The 13166-nt window shown below is 60.8% G+C and overlaps 2 protein-coding genes across 2 annotated transcripts; one reads left to right on the forward strand and one right to left on the reverse strand.

Annotated features, from left to right (window-relative positions):
* The first annotated feature begins 402 nt into the window (after positions 1–402).
* On the forward strand, positions 403–3886 carry NRTN (neurturin). The gene is made up of 2 exons (XM_049639702.1): positions 403–723; positions 3324–3886. The coding sequence occupies exons 1-2, from the start codon at positions 555–557 to the stop codon at positions 3746–3748; spliced, it is 594 nt and encodes a 197-aa protein (XP_049495659.1). The 5' UTR covers positions 403–554; the 3' UTR covers positions 3749–3886.
* A 2651-nt stretch (positions 3887–6537) lies between these two features.
* Positions 6538–8010, reverse strand: LOC125930957 (3-galactosyl-N-acetylglucosaminide 4-alpha-L-fucosyltransferase FUT3-like). The gene is given in 3 exon segments (XM_049643115.1): positions 6538–6630; positions 6632–7497; positions 7500–8010. Coding segments are annotated over 3 exon segments (1143 nt in total). The 5' UTR covers positions 7743–8010; the 3' UTR covers positions 6538–6596.
* Positions 8011–13166: the final 5156 nt, after the last annotated feature.

The raw sequence follows: 13166 nt of genomic DNA on the forward strand, positions 1-13166 counted from the left end.
AACCCCAGGGATCCTGCCTCCTAGAACGTGCTGTAAATCCCCAAATCTCCACCACACCCTGGTCCCACAGTGCCCCCTGCTGGGAGTGGCCCTCCTTCCAGTCTTCCCCCAGGCTCTCTGGGCTCCACTCACCCCAGCCTCCTGGGTGCACTGGCCAACCTCAGTCCAGCCTCAGGACTTTTGCACAGGCTGTTCCCCCGCCTGCGATGCCATTCTCTTCTGCCTGGCCAACTCCTACTATCATTCAAGTCTCAGCTTTCCACACTCCTCAGGGGAGCACTGTGGGACCCCCCCCCCCGGGGGGGGTGGTTCCCCCCTCCCCCCCCCCCCCGGCACCCCGCCCACCCCTTTCCTTGGCAGCATTTTTCACAACCTTGTTCAGTGGCTCCTAGATGAATCATTTCTATGTTATATCTGATCATTAAGCAGAAGTGGTTTGAAATCAGGGGCCCCACCATGTCCCCGGTGTCTGGCCCAGTGCCCCGTGCCCGTTTGTCGCCTGAAGAGACGGACGGAGGCCATGTGGCTGCCCATCCCGTGCCCGCAGGCCGAGTATGCGGCGCTGGAAGGCGGCAGCCTTAGCCTCGGTGCTCTGCAGCTGCGTGCTCTCCATCTGGATGTGTCGGGACGGCCTGCTCCTCAGCCACCGCCTGGGACCCGCGCTGTCCCCACTGCGCCGGCCACCTCGCACCCTGGACGCCCGGATCGCCCGTCTGGCCCAGTGTAAGCCCCTCCCCGTCGCGGGTCAGATGGCGGGATCCAGGGGCGGGCACAACGGCGGAATTTCCGGCAGGGGCCACGGAGGCTTCTTTAGACGGGGTGTAGGGGGTGCCAGTCTTCCCAGCGGCCTGGCAGGGGTGGCATGGGGGCGGGGGTGGTGGCTGAGACCCGGGTGGCGGGGGGTCTCTTGGCTCAGCTGTCATAAGGAATTAGGCTCTGGCCCCGAGGGGACCGGGGGACCAGATGGAGATTAGACCTGGGCCTCGGGCCCGGAGGCCCCCACCGCACAGCGGGGAGTGTGCGGAGACGGAGGCTGCGCCCGAGTCCCCACTGACCTGCCCGGTGGACAGAGACCAAGCGGAGGGGGAGACACGAGAGACCTAGAACCGGGGAGAGAAACAGAGGCATAAAGGCTCAGAGACAAAGAGACAGGAGTTGGGAGAGGTGGACATACTAGCAGGCGGGAGACGCAGACTTGAAATACGGCCTCCCCCCCCGGAGGGGCGTGGCCCCCACGACCCAACTCCCCACTCCTTCCAGGCACCTGCCCTCTGCCCTCCTGCCAGGCATGGGCCGGGCGTGGGTCCCACGTCTTGTGTGCGCGCGCGCGCACGTGTCCACGCGGAGCCGCGCGGACGACCGAGGTGTACGTCTGGGCGCGTGCAACGGGCCTGTGGGTGGGGCGACGGGCACGCCTGCGTGCAAGTCCTCGCCGACCCCGTGGGCCCACACAATCCTCCTTTCTTGTGCTCACAATGGACAAGGGTAGCCGGCGGCACGGGCTCCACTTCCGTCGGCCGCTTGGCCGCTGCTTCCTGCGGCGTCAAAGTCCTTCCAGGACACGGGTCCCAGAGACCCCGGATGAGGCCCCAAAACGCTAGCGTTCCAGAACCTGAGGGCACAACACCCATGGTGAAATCTCAGGCACCGGGAAGGGGCTCGGTCCGTGGGCCGGTGATTTCCTCCCTGGACCCCGTCCCTGGGCACAGCCCTCCTAAGGGAAGCGAGTGACCACGGACTCCCCTCAGAGCCCCAGTGTTAGGCCCCGAGACCAATGCGCTGATGGTGAAATTTCACGGTTGGGGCGGTGGGAGGGGGAAGGGCAGAAGCTGCTGCCGACCTCACCCCTATGTTCCAGCCCCTGTGCCGGTGGCCAGGCCTGCTGGAGGGAGGCAGGGCAGCAACACCAAGAGATTATTCACTGTTTATCTGAAATTCAAATTTAACTGGGCATCTGTGCTTTATCTGGAAAACTCTCTAAATGTATCCCTTAGGGCTGGGCACAACACGGTGCAATTTTAGGCAGCATTAAGTGAGGTAGGCCTGAACCTGACCCCAGAGCCACCCCAGTCCTGCCCTGGACTTCAGGAACTGGATACATGATCCTCATTGGATCCACGCTTTCCACTGTCCAGCCTCAGCCAAAGCAGGGACCCTACGAGTCTCCTTGAGCAGAAGGGGCCACGGAGGCCCGGAGCAGCGCCATCACCTGAGTTGTACCGGGCTGAAAGTGGCAGAACTAGGGTTTGATTCCTGAGACACCCCCCCACCCCCTGTGGGAACAGACATCCCCATGGTGACAGACTCTCCCACTTGGGCCACGCCGTAAGCTATTTCTTTGGGAGCCGGGGGTGCCGGCCTGGGGGCCCTTAGGGGGCTAAACTCAGGATCTCCTTTCCCAACCCAAGTATGAGGCCACCTGCGGAGGGCTTGGGAACCCCTCCCTGCAGTCCCACAGTCCGCACCACCTGCCACATCTATACTTCTCTCCTGAGGCTGCAGGGTACTGGGGCAGGCCCAGCCGCTTGGGAAATCAATTTAGGCTACGGGGCCCTGGGAATCGGTGACTCAGGGCACCTCCCGGCGACCGTGGGAGAAGAGGACTGGATGGGGGCCAAACTTGGGCACACGATGGAGGCGGGAAGAAGGCTGTTTGGGCTTGTCTCTGTCTCTGCCACCTGCTAGCAGCGTGGCCTTGGGCAAGTCTCTGTCGGGTTGGATGCCCAATTTCCTTACCTGTACCACGGGGGAGGCTGTGACATTAGGTGGTGCCACGCGCAAGGCCTCACATGCAGGCCTGCTGCTCCTCTGCTCGTGCCGAAGCCCAAACTTCTGACTCAGTAAACTGAGTCCCACCACGCAGTGGAACAGGAGGAACGGGGCGGCGGGGGGGGGGGGGGAATGGGGGGTGGGCCCCAAAGAGTGACGTAGAGACCCGTTAACAGCTCAACCAAGGGTGAGCGGTTGAAGCCCGGTGTGGAGCTCCCCAACACCGGTCAGAAAGGGTGTGCCGGTTCCCCGGGACAGCCCAGCATAGGGGTGGGGCCAGCGGGGGACCCAATCAGGGACAGGGATTTGGCCCAGGATACCCCCCAGCTGAGTGCTCCCTTCCTTCCCTGCCAAGAGGAGGGAGCAGCTCTGTGAAAGGGAAAAAGTCCCAGTGCAACGGTGCTTAGGGACAGGGTGCACAGAGAGGGTGGGGGGGTGGGGGGAATGCGGCAGCTGCGCCAGCGCCCCAGCGCGGGGCTGTTTTTGCCGGGGAACAGCGAGGGTCCGGCGCGCTCCCCCCAGCCACCCGCTGACGCAGCCCTTTGTCCCCGCAGATCGCGCACTGCTGCAGGGCGCCCCGGACGCGGTGGAGCTGAGCGAGCTGACGCCCTGGGTCGGAAGGCCCCCGCGTCCGCGCCGTCGGGCGGGGCCCCGGCGGCGGCGCGCGCGTGCGCGGTCGGGGACGCGGCCGTGCGGGCTGCGCGAGCTCGAGGTGCGCGTGAGCGAGCTGGGCTTGGGCTACGCGTCCGACGAGACGGTGCTGTTCCGCTACTGCGCAGGCGCCTGCGAGGCGGCGGCGCGCGTCTACGACCTGGGGCTGCGGCGGCTCCGCCAGCGGCGGCGGGTTCGGCGGGAGCGGGTGCGCGCGCAGCCCTGCTGCCGCCCGACGGCCTACGAGGACGAGGTGTCCTTCCTGGACGCGCACAGCCGCTACCACACGGTTCACGAGCTGTCGGCGCGCGAGTGTGCCTGCGTCTGACCCTACCTCACCGGCGCCGGCGCGACGGCGCCCACCGTCCCGCCGGGCGGGCCCCGCGGCCGCAGACTGCCCCTGCGCAGACGATGCCGTCGAGGCCCCGGGACTGTCCAATACCCGCTCCAGATAAAGTGTGGAAAGCGGAGCGTGCGTCGTGATTCCGCGTGCCGGGGGTGCCCACCTCTCCCAGGGACCCGAGGGCGGGGGCGGGGGGCGGGGGGCGGGGGGAGAATGGGGGCGGGGGCGGGCTCCACCTGCTGGATGGTGGGAGGATCCCGTGGGCTTTGGGGGAAAGGAGGTGGACAAGAGGGTCCTCCTCCCGTGGGACAAAGAGCCGAGTGGGGCGAGTGGGGGCGACGTCGGCCGGGACCGTCCTTCCCGCTCGCCTGCAGGTCCCCGTGCCCCTTCCCCGACGTGTCCCTCGTCCGCCGCCCCGTCAGGCGAGCTTGTGGGTGGGAAGAGAGAGCCCAAGGCGGATGACGAGTCCGAGGCCCAGGTGGACCCGGCCTCCCTCCCCTAAAGGGCCTCCTCAGGCCGGTGGGCCCCCACCGGAGGGAACCGAGCACTATCTCCTTCACTAGCTAAAAATACATGCGCGCTGCCCATCTCCCTGTGGGGATAGGTCTGGGGCGGGCGCCAGCCCTGTGCAGCCCGAATCCGGCGCCTGCCGGGGCAGAGCGATCCCGGGGGACGTAGGTCCTGGGCCCATAAAAGCCCTGGCCGGAGCTCCGGGGGGATTTAACATCGTGTCCCCTTGGAGGACAGAAAAAGCCCGGCGCGCTGTTGAGGTTTGCCCGCGGTGTCACCTTGATGCTTGGCAAGCCTGGGACACCCCAGGGTGTTGGGTTCCCAGACCGTGGGGAGGGGTGGGGGTCCCAGGCTTGGAGGAGGGCAGGGCAGGGGGCGGGTGCTGGGCCCCTAGACTGGCACCCTGGACCAGAGGGCGTGGACCAGTGGCCTCCTGCACCTCCGAGTGAGGTTCTGGAGGGGCAGCCCCCTCCCTACCCCAGACAGCCTTCCTGAGGATGTGCTGCCCTCTCCTCTTCCCTCACCCCCAGCTCCACCGAGGCTCCCTAGGGCACAGCCCCTTCCCTCCTTCACTCTTCCCCAAGACGGGCCCTGTCCTCTCCCGCACAGCAGAGCGCAGGACCGCCTTCTAACACCGTGTCCCTCCCAGACCCAGTCCCGTATCCCGAAGCTGGAGGGACCAAATCAGAAGGTGCCCCAGGAAGGTTCATCCAGCCCAGCAGGAACATCCCTAGTTCCCTGCTGCCCGGGTCGCCAGCTGCAGCTGGCCACACCGAAGGCAGCTAACAGGCAGGACTGCCAGGGGCCCCGTGGGCAGGGCGGGCAGCCAGGCCCCAGCCCATGGGTGGTCTGCCTGGAAGGAAGTCTCAGAGCTGAGGCTGGATGGGGTCCCCGCCCACCCGTGCAGTCTTCTGGCTCTGAGGTTTGGGGTGGTGGATTCCTGTTAGTTTGGGCTGACTCAGCTCAGCCGTGGCAGAGAAGCAGCCGGGGTCCCTATCGCTTGAAGCAGAAGCCAAGCCTCAGTTTCCCCATCCCAGATGGCCTTGAGCCACAGAGACAGAAGGTGCTCAGCCCAGGATCCACAGTGGGAAAATCGACCTTGGAGCCCAGGTCTGTGGCCCCTGAAGCCCGATGACCGTGTATGTGTGTGCGTGTGTGTGTGTGTGTGTGTGTGTGCACGCGCGTGCGTGTGGATGACGTCCTGGCACCTCGGTTCCTCATCTCCCACTCAGTTCCAGAATCCCAACCACAGGGCGCTGGCCCAGACCACCAGAGAATTGGAACACATACCCGGCGGCCCCCACGGATCCCTGGGGCCGGGTTCCCTGTAGTGCACACACACACACACACACACACACACGGAGACTGGGCACCTACATGGGGCTCGGCAGAGCAGATCACTCACAGACGCCCGGCCCACGCACACGCGTTCGGTCGTCACGGTCAAAACTGCACGCTACGAGGGACACCTCAAGGTCACCGCTCATCTGTAAAGCACATGGGGTCTGGCTTTCGCCCACACACAGCGGGGACACTTATGCCAATGGTCACGCTCCCCGCCCCGCATGGTCGCCACATGTCACACAAGCCCGCCCGACTACTCGCACGGCACCACACCCGCCCCTCCCCCCTCCTTCGCCGGAGAGCTCCTGGTCCCCAGTGACCCCCAGGCAGCCTGGTCCCCACTTCCCACTGCCTAATGGGCTTGACCTCGGGGGCTTTTCCATCTTTTGACATCCGGGACCAGGCCATTCGTGGTTGTGGGGGACGTCCTGGGCACCCTAGGCTGTTGCACAGCATCCGTGGCCCCCCACCCACTCGAGGCTATTGCCCCATCTCCAGCTGTGCAGCCACAAGCCTCACGGCACCTGGCCGAGTGTGCCCTGGAGGGCAGAGCCACCCTGGGGTGAGAGCCGCTGTTGTAAAAGAAGGGAGAAGACCTCGGTTTTCCTGGGAACATTCCCATCTGGAGACTGGTGACAATATTGCCCACCTGCCACCCCACAGGCGGTTAACAACAGCCAGGGTAACCACAAGCAAACCCAGCAGAACCGCGTCCAATGGGTGGGACCCCCAGGCCGGTTCCCCAGGGCCTGAGTGCCTTCGTGGGGTGGGGTCCCCAGCGGGTGAGGCTCCTCGCAAGTGGGTGAGACTCCCCGGCCGGGAGGCCCCTGGCAGGTAAGGTGGCCAGGGCCGGTCTCCTGGCAGCAGAGGTGGCCAGCGGGTGAAGCCCCAGCTAAGCGAGCTCCCCGGCCACCCGCGTCCCGGCAGGTGTGTCCCCAGGGGTGTGGTGTGGGGCGGCCCCCGCCCCGGCCCGGCCAGCTCACGTGAACCAGGCAGCTATGCTGGGCACAGTCGTCCTGCTGCAGCCGCCGGCAGGCCTTGCAGAACATCAGGGCCCAACTGAATAACCGAGGCCGCAGCGTCTCCGTCCAGCGGAAGTAGCTCAGGTAGCGGGCGTGGTCCTTGTCCAGCGCCTGCAGGTACCGGCCCAGTTCCTCGGCGCTCTGGAAGTCGTGGACGTGGATGAAGGCGTCGGGGGGCAGGAACTGTTCGTAGTCACTCCTGCTGGGGCCCAGCACCACGGGCACGGCCCAGGCTTCTAGGGCATTCCGCCACAGCTTCTCGGTGATGTAGTCGGGGCGCAAGGAGTTCTCGGAAGCCAGGTAAAACTTGTACCGGGACAGCTGCCGGGCCATGGCCTTCTCCGGCAGCGGCTTGTGGGAGCGCCCATACACGTCCACTTGCCCGTGAGCTTTCAGCAGGTGGTAGTAACGCACCCTGGCTGAGTCTTCCCTCCAGTTGGACACCACCCAGGCCACCAGCTCCGTCTTGGCTGAGACGTTGACCACCGTGGAGGCCGGCTGGCCGGGCCACGGCTCCAGCCAGCCATAGGGTGTGAAGATGTCCGAGTCTCTGCGGTAGGACATGGTGAGGTTGAAGTATCCGTCCGGGGCCTTCAGTCGCGCGCGGTGGCTGGGCGATTCCATGCTGTACCAGACCCAGCGCTGGCCCGGCGGCCGTGGGGACGTGGGGAGCTGCTTCCTCGGGTCGTAGCTGACCTCGCGGTGATGCACCAGCACCGCGTCCGCCTGAGGGTACGCGCTGCGGTCCGCAGTCAGCCGGCAGTCGGCCGTGCCCGGCCACAGCTCCGAGCCGTGGGACAGAGGCACGGGGCGGTTGAATGGCCATGTCCACAGCAGGAGCACCAGGGGCGGGCGGGCAGAGGACCCGGGGGGGGGGGGGGGGGGCAGGGCGCCCCCTGGCAGGACACCGTCCCTGAGGACCCCTTGGGAGCCACGTCGAGAGCTTCTGCCGCATCGGCCCCCGACCTGGCGGACCACAAGGGCGTGTCCTGGGACACTCGCAGGTAAGAGAAGAAGCACAGAGCCAGAAACAGTTGCAGCAGCAGCCCGAGGAGACACTGTTGCCAGGGCCATCGGGTCTTGGTCCAGCCGAGTGCATCCATGGGTCAGAGCAGCTGGGAGGAGGGGGGAGTGGAGACGGCATCGTTGATAACAAAGGAGACAATCGTGGGTTACCAACGTGTCAGCCAGGTGATGTACGTGAGTCCTGAGGCTGGCACTGTTGTCAGCTGTATTCTGCGGTTGAGGAAACTGAGGCCAGGTGACTCAGAGGGAGACAGTGGCATCGCTGGTGTCCCGGCAGAGAGCGCCTGGCCCTGAGCCCAGTGTCTCCAGACACCTGGCCGCACAACCTATGTGGGGAGGGGTCCCCAGGGAGGTGGCATTGGTCCCAAGGGCCTTCGGGTCCCACCTTGACCCTGCCCTTCCCATAGTGTCCCAGCCTCTTCCCCAGTGCCCTGGAGTGGAGGCTTGAACCCGGGGATCTGTCCAGGAGGGGTACGAAGGGCTTGGGTTTGAAGGTCAGGCGAGAGCTCACCAGGTAGAGTAGAGCTTCGGGCACAGGGCGTTCCTGGCTCCTGGACAAAGCAACAGCCAATCCTGAGGTCTGCCGTGAACGGGAGCCTGGCCGGTTTGTGGGGAGAGCAAAGGAAGTGGTTAGAGGTGCCAGTGTGAACCTCATGTTGGATTTACTCAGTGTTTCTTTCAGTAGTGCTCCAAGGTAGCCCCTCTGGTCCCGTGCTGGGTGGTGCCGCCCGCGTCCCTGCATTCCCGGATGCTTCCTGTGCCTGCCTGTGGTCACAAAGTCCTCCCAGACCGCAGACCCCAGACCCCAACCGCTGGAGCAGAAATCTAGAACCTTGTCTCTGCCCCAGCAGCCTCCTGCAGCCCAGCCCCTCCCGTCCCCCGTTTTAGATGAGAAAACTGAGGCTTCGAGAGACCCATGCATGTCTCGCCCAAGTACACTGAGCCACAGCCATCATGACCCAGGGCCCAGGCTCTCCCTCTCGACATAACCCCCAACGCGTCCCCCACTCTGTCCACACATCGGGCACTGTCAGCAGGGCTCTCTGCCATCGGGGCAACGCTCTGTGTTTGCAGCCTCTGATCCAGTGGCCACCAGCCCCGTAATGCTATGGAGCCTTTGAAATGTGGCCGTTGTGTCTGAGGAACAGAGTCTTTAACGCTAATTTCAGTTGAAAAAGTGAGTCAAAAACTGCTTCAAAACAGCAAGTAGGGGTGCCTGGCTGGCTCGGTTAGTAGAGCAGGCGACTCTTGATCTCAGGGTTGTGCGTTCGAGCCCCGTGTTGTGTGCAGAGATGATTTTTAAAAATCTTTAAAAAAAATGCTTATTTATTTATTATTTAACGTTTATTTATTATTGAGAGACAGAGAGACACAGAGCGTGAGCAGGGGAGGGGTAGAGAGAGAGGGAGAGACAGAATCCGAAGCAGGCTCCAGGCTCCGAGCTGTCAGCACAGAGCCCGACAGCAGGGCTTGAACCTGTGAACCGTGAGATCGTGACCTGAGGCTAAGTCAGACGCCCAACGGACTGAGCCACCCAGGCGCCCCTTGTCTCTCTACTCTTTTTAATACAGCTGGTAGAAAATTTAAAAAAAATTCCGGGGGCGCCCGGGTGGCTCTGTCGGTTAAGCAACCGACTTCAGCTCAGGTCATGATCTCCCGGTTGGTGAGTTCAAGCCCGGTGCTGGGCTCTGTGCTGACAGCTGGGAGCTTGGAGCGCCTTTCGGATCCTGTGTCTCCCTCTCTCTCTGCCCCTCCCCCGCTCCTGCTCTGTCTCGCTCCTCCAAAAATAAACAAACATTAAACAACGTAAAACAAAATTACGCATGTAGCACAGCAGCACAGCCGCTCAGCCAGCAGTCCTACTCCCTGCGGTCTGCAAAAAAGAACTTAAAGCAGGGACTCAAATATTTGTACACCTGTACTCCTAACAGCATGACTCACCAACACCATAATTTGGAAACAGCCCAGATGTTCTCTGAGGGACGAATGGGTACACAAAATGAGGCCCATCCTCACCAGGGAATGTTACTCAGTCTCAAAAGGAAGGATATTCCGATACCTGCCTGTAGTGTCACGAACCTTGAGGGCACTGCCCTTCTCTTGTAAGAGAAGCCGGACATAGATTCCGCCCGCCATCCTACGTCCACGAAACATGGAGAATAGGCAAATTGAGAGGGACAGAAAGGAGATTAAAGATTACCAGGGGTTTGGGAGGGTGGAAAGGGAGCCCGGAGTCTTTGCTACCTGGGATAGAGTTTCTATTTGGAGTGACAAAAAAGTTGTGTAAATCGATGCGTTGGCTGCACGGCCGTTGTGAACCGCACGCTTGAAAATGGTTAAAACAGCAAATTTTGTGTCAGGTACCTTTTGCCACAATTTCTAACATGATGTAACATTTTGACAGGCAATGTTACATTTTAATGTTTGTTTATTTATTTTTGAGGGGGAGAGAGAGAGAGAGAGAGAGAGAGACAGGGACCCTTAACAGACAGAACCACCCAGGCGCCCCTATTTTAAAATGTAACATCTGGTGGGGGGGGGGCGGTTCTTGAGTGGCTCAAACATCGGACTTTAGCTCAGGTCATGATCTCACGGTTTGTGCTTCGGTTCGTGCATCGGCCTCTGTGCTGAGAGCTCAGAGCCTGGAGCCTGCTTTGGATTCTGTGTCGTCCTCGCTCGCGCTGCCCCTCCCCCACTAGCACTCTGTCTTTCTCTCTCTCTCTCTCAATAATAAATAAACATTAAAAAAAAGTCTTAAAATGACGTTAACTATTGAATTGTACACCTCAGATGGGTGGATCGTACTGGGTGTGAATTATAGATCAATGAAGCTGTTTCAGAAAATGTCCTCGGTGGCTGACAGGCCAGTGCTCCCGGGCAGAGGGGGGTAAAGCTGTCGGGGTAGCATGTAGCACCCGGCAGGTGGCCTTGAATGATGGAAAGGAGTGGAGTGCAGAATCACGTATTCGTGCCAACACTTCTGGAAGGGAACCCAGCACACAGGCTTTTCAGGAGATAGCCAAGACAGGACTGGGAAAGGGACAGAGCTTTGCCCATATGCTGCCGTGCGTCTCAGGGCTTCTGGCCCTGCACCAAAGGTTGATATGTAGAAATGTAGTGAAAATGAATATAGCCGGTGCTTTTCAGTATGGGCCCTGGGTGTGTGGCACCCCTCCTGGGAGACAGGAGGTCCTTGGCAATGACCTTGAAGGAGCACAGATTTGGTGGGGGGAGACGGGGGGTTCCCACCCAAACTGAACCCAAGATATTTTTTTCTTGGAAACAGAATGAAAAATGCCCTTGTGCTATGAAGCCACACAGATCGGCAAAAAACAAAACAAAACAAAAAGCGAGCAAACAAAAACCACAAAGAAAGAAAGAAAGAAAAGAAAGGAACCAAATGAAAACCCAGCCCTAAACTTCCCTGCATTGTAAGTCCTTTTCCCACCAGACAGGCCAGAGAGAGTCCCAGGTCTGGAACTCCAAAGGGCTCGAGGTTACCAATGGAGGCCAGGGCGCAGGGGGCTCTGAGGTCTGGCGAGGCCTGGCACCTACCTCGGAAGTTCAGGTGCCCCACCCCACCACCCCACCGCAGGCCCCCCTGGACTCTGGAAGGCCCCAGGAGGGCAGCCAGCAGGCCTCACCCAGGGGGGCATCCGATGCATTCCGGCAGGGGTTAAATTTGCCCCAAGAGGCCTTACCTGGGGAGGGGTGGCTAGCAGCTGACCAGGAATTTGAGGACTGAGGAGAGCTGGTTCCTCAGGGTGTGGATTAGACAACGCCAGGGAGGAGAAGGAAATATACTTGTCACGGCAGCACGGCTCAGCCCAACCCCCAGAGCTCTCATCAGGTGACCCGGGGTGCCCCGTCCCAGGAGCCAGGCCATCGCCAAAAAGCGAACCGTGGGACTCCCCTGAACTTGGCTGTGACACAATGATTGATAAGGACTGCACATATATTTGGCCATTCAAACGACCCAAATTGATTTCTCCGATATAGTTGGTCTTCATCCGTGGTTCCTGAAAATGCTTCGGGGCCATAAAAGTGAAATGGGTGTCTTGTCCTTCCATGAGATGACTTTTGGACCCACCCAAGGGTGGGAGCCTTGTGCCAGGAGGTTGAATCAGCCTGCGCCCCATGACTAAGGCTATTGTGCCTGTGTATAAAGAAGGACAGGGTTCGGAAAGCTTCCAGGTTGGTACGAAGGTGGACATAGGCCCAGCGTGGCTTGCCTGGAAGGGCAAAGAAACCCTAAGCCCTCCCTGGTACCTTGCCTTGTGCCTCTGTCTACCTGGCTCTTGATTCATACCCTTTATCATATCCTTTAATGATCGGGTAAATGTTAAATGTTTTCTCGAGTTCTGTGAGCCGCTTTAGCAAATTAATGAAACCTTAGGAGCGCGTCCTTGGAAACTTGTCTCTAGCTGGTGCGTCAGAAACACAGGTAATGGCCTGGGCTTGTGGCTGGTACCTGAAGTTGGGGGTGGGGTGGGGGCGGGGCAGGCTTGGAGCCGTGAGCCCCTAACTTTGTGGGATCTGATGCCGTCCCTGGGCGGATGGTGTTGGAATTGAATTGGATTCTCTGAGAACTGCCTGGTGTTATGTGTGTGGGAACCCCACCCCCACATCGGAATCGGGTCCGGGAACATGAAGAGTTGAATTCCCCTTAAGATCATATCACGGATGGTATTAGAAGTTGGGGACTAGAGTCACTGCCTGGCCTCACCGGTGGCCCCGAGGCTTGTGTGGCTTTGGACATGCAGTGGGCCCATCCTTCAAGGGAAAAGGCTGACCTAAATCACGGGTTCTAGAAGTGGGTTCTGTCCAGGGGTGGGCAGGGGTTCCCTAGAGGGTGGAGAGGGGCAGGTGAGCAGAATGTCCAGCTACCCATTAGTTCCCCCACATCCCACTCCTATGTTTAGCCCTTCAACGAACATTTCTTGACTTCTGGCTACATTCCAGGCCCCAGGGATATTGCAGGAAGCAAGTGGGTAAAAATAAAGAAAAAAAAAAAAAAAAAAACGAAAAACAAAACCATAAGGAAATCGTAAGCCAGCATAAAACTATAACTTGCAACCAGTGAGGAAGATGGGGCTAGTCTGGCCTTCCTGGATGTGTGAGCTGTGACCTAAAGCCCCTTAGAAGTTCTTTTTGTAAAAAGGAGGGAAGAGCTTTCTGGGCAGAGGAACAGCCTGTGCAAAGGCCCCGAGGCAGCAAGGAACAGAGGAATGGAGGGATTCAGTAAGGCTGGGTCTTCCCGAGCAGGAGAGGAGGCCAGAGCTGGTGCGGAGGCGAGGCCACACGGAGCCGTGTGTGGCCATGGTCAGCCAGGCAGTGCTCGACACGCAGGGGAGAGAGGAGGCAGGGAGACCGCAGGGAAGAGGCTGCTGCAGGCTGGTCAAGGCCTGAGGTCTGCCTCTCAGGTGTCATCCCTTCCCTGCGTCCAGAGGAGACATCGTTTCCATGAGGCAGCTTCCTACTGCCTGGAGTGTTGTCATCCA

This window comes from Panthera uncia, chromosome A2, assembly GCF_023721935.1.
Source record: "Panthera uncia isolate 11264 chromosome A2, Puncia_PCG_1.0, whole genome shotgun sequence".
Taxonomy (NCBI): domain Eukaryota; kingdom Metazoa; phylum Chordata; class Mammalia; order Carnivora; family Felidae; genus Panthera; species Panthera uncia.

Bases quoted from the DNA above. Each gene is read 5' to 3' on its own strand.
- NRTN (XM_049639702.1), top strand. From the start codon at position 555: ATGCGGCGCTGGAAGGCGGCAGCCTTAGCCTCGGTGCTCTGCAGCTGC. The intron at 724-3,323 runs GTAAGCCCCTCC...TTGTCCCCGCAG, and splicing joins GATCGCCCGTCTGGCCCAGT to ATCGCGCACTGCTGCAGGGC.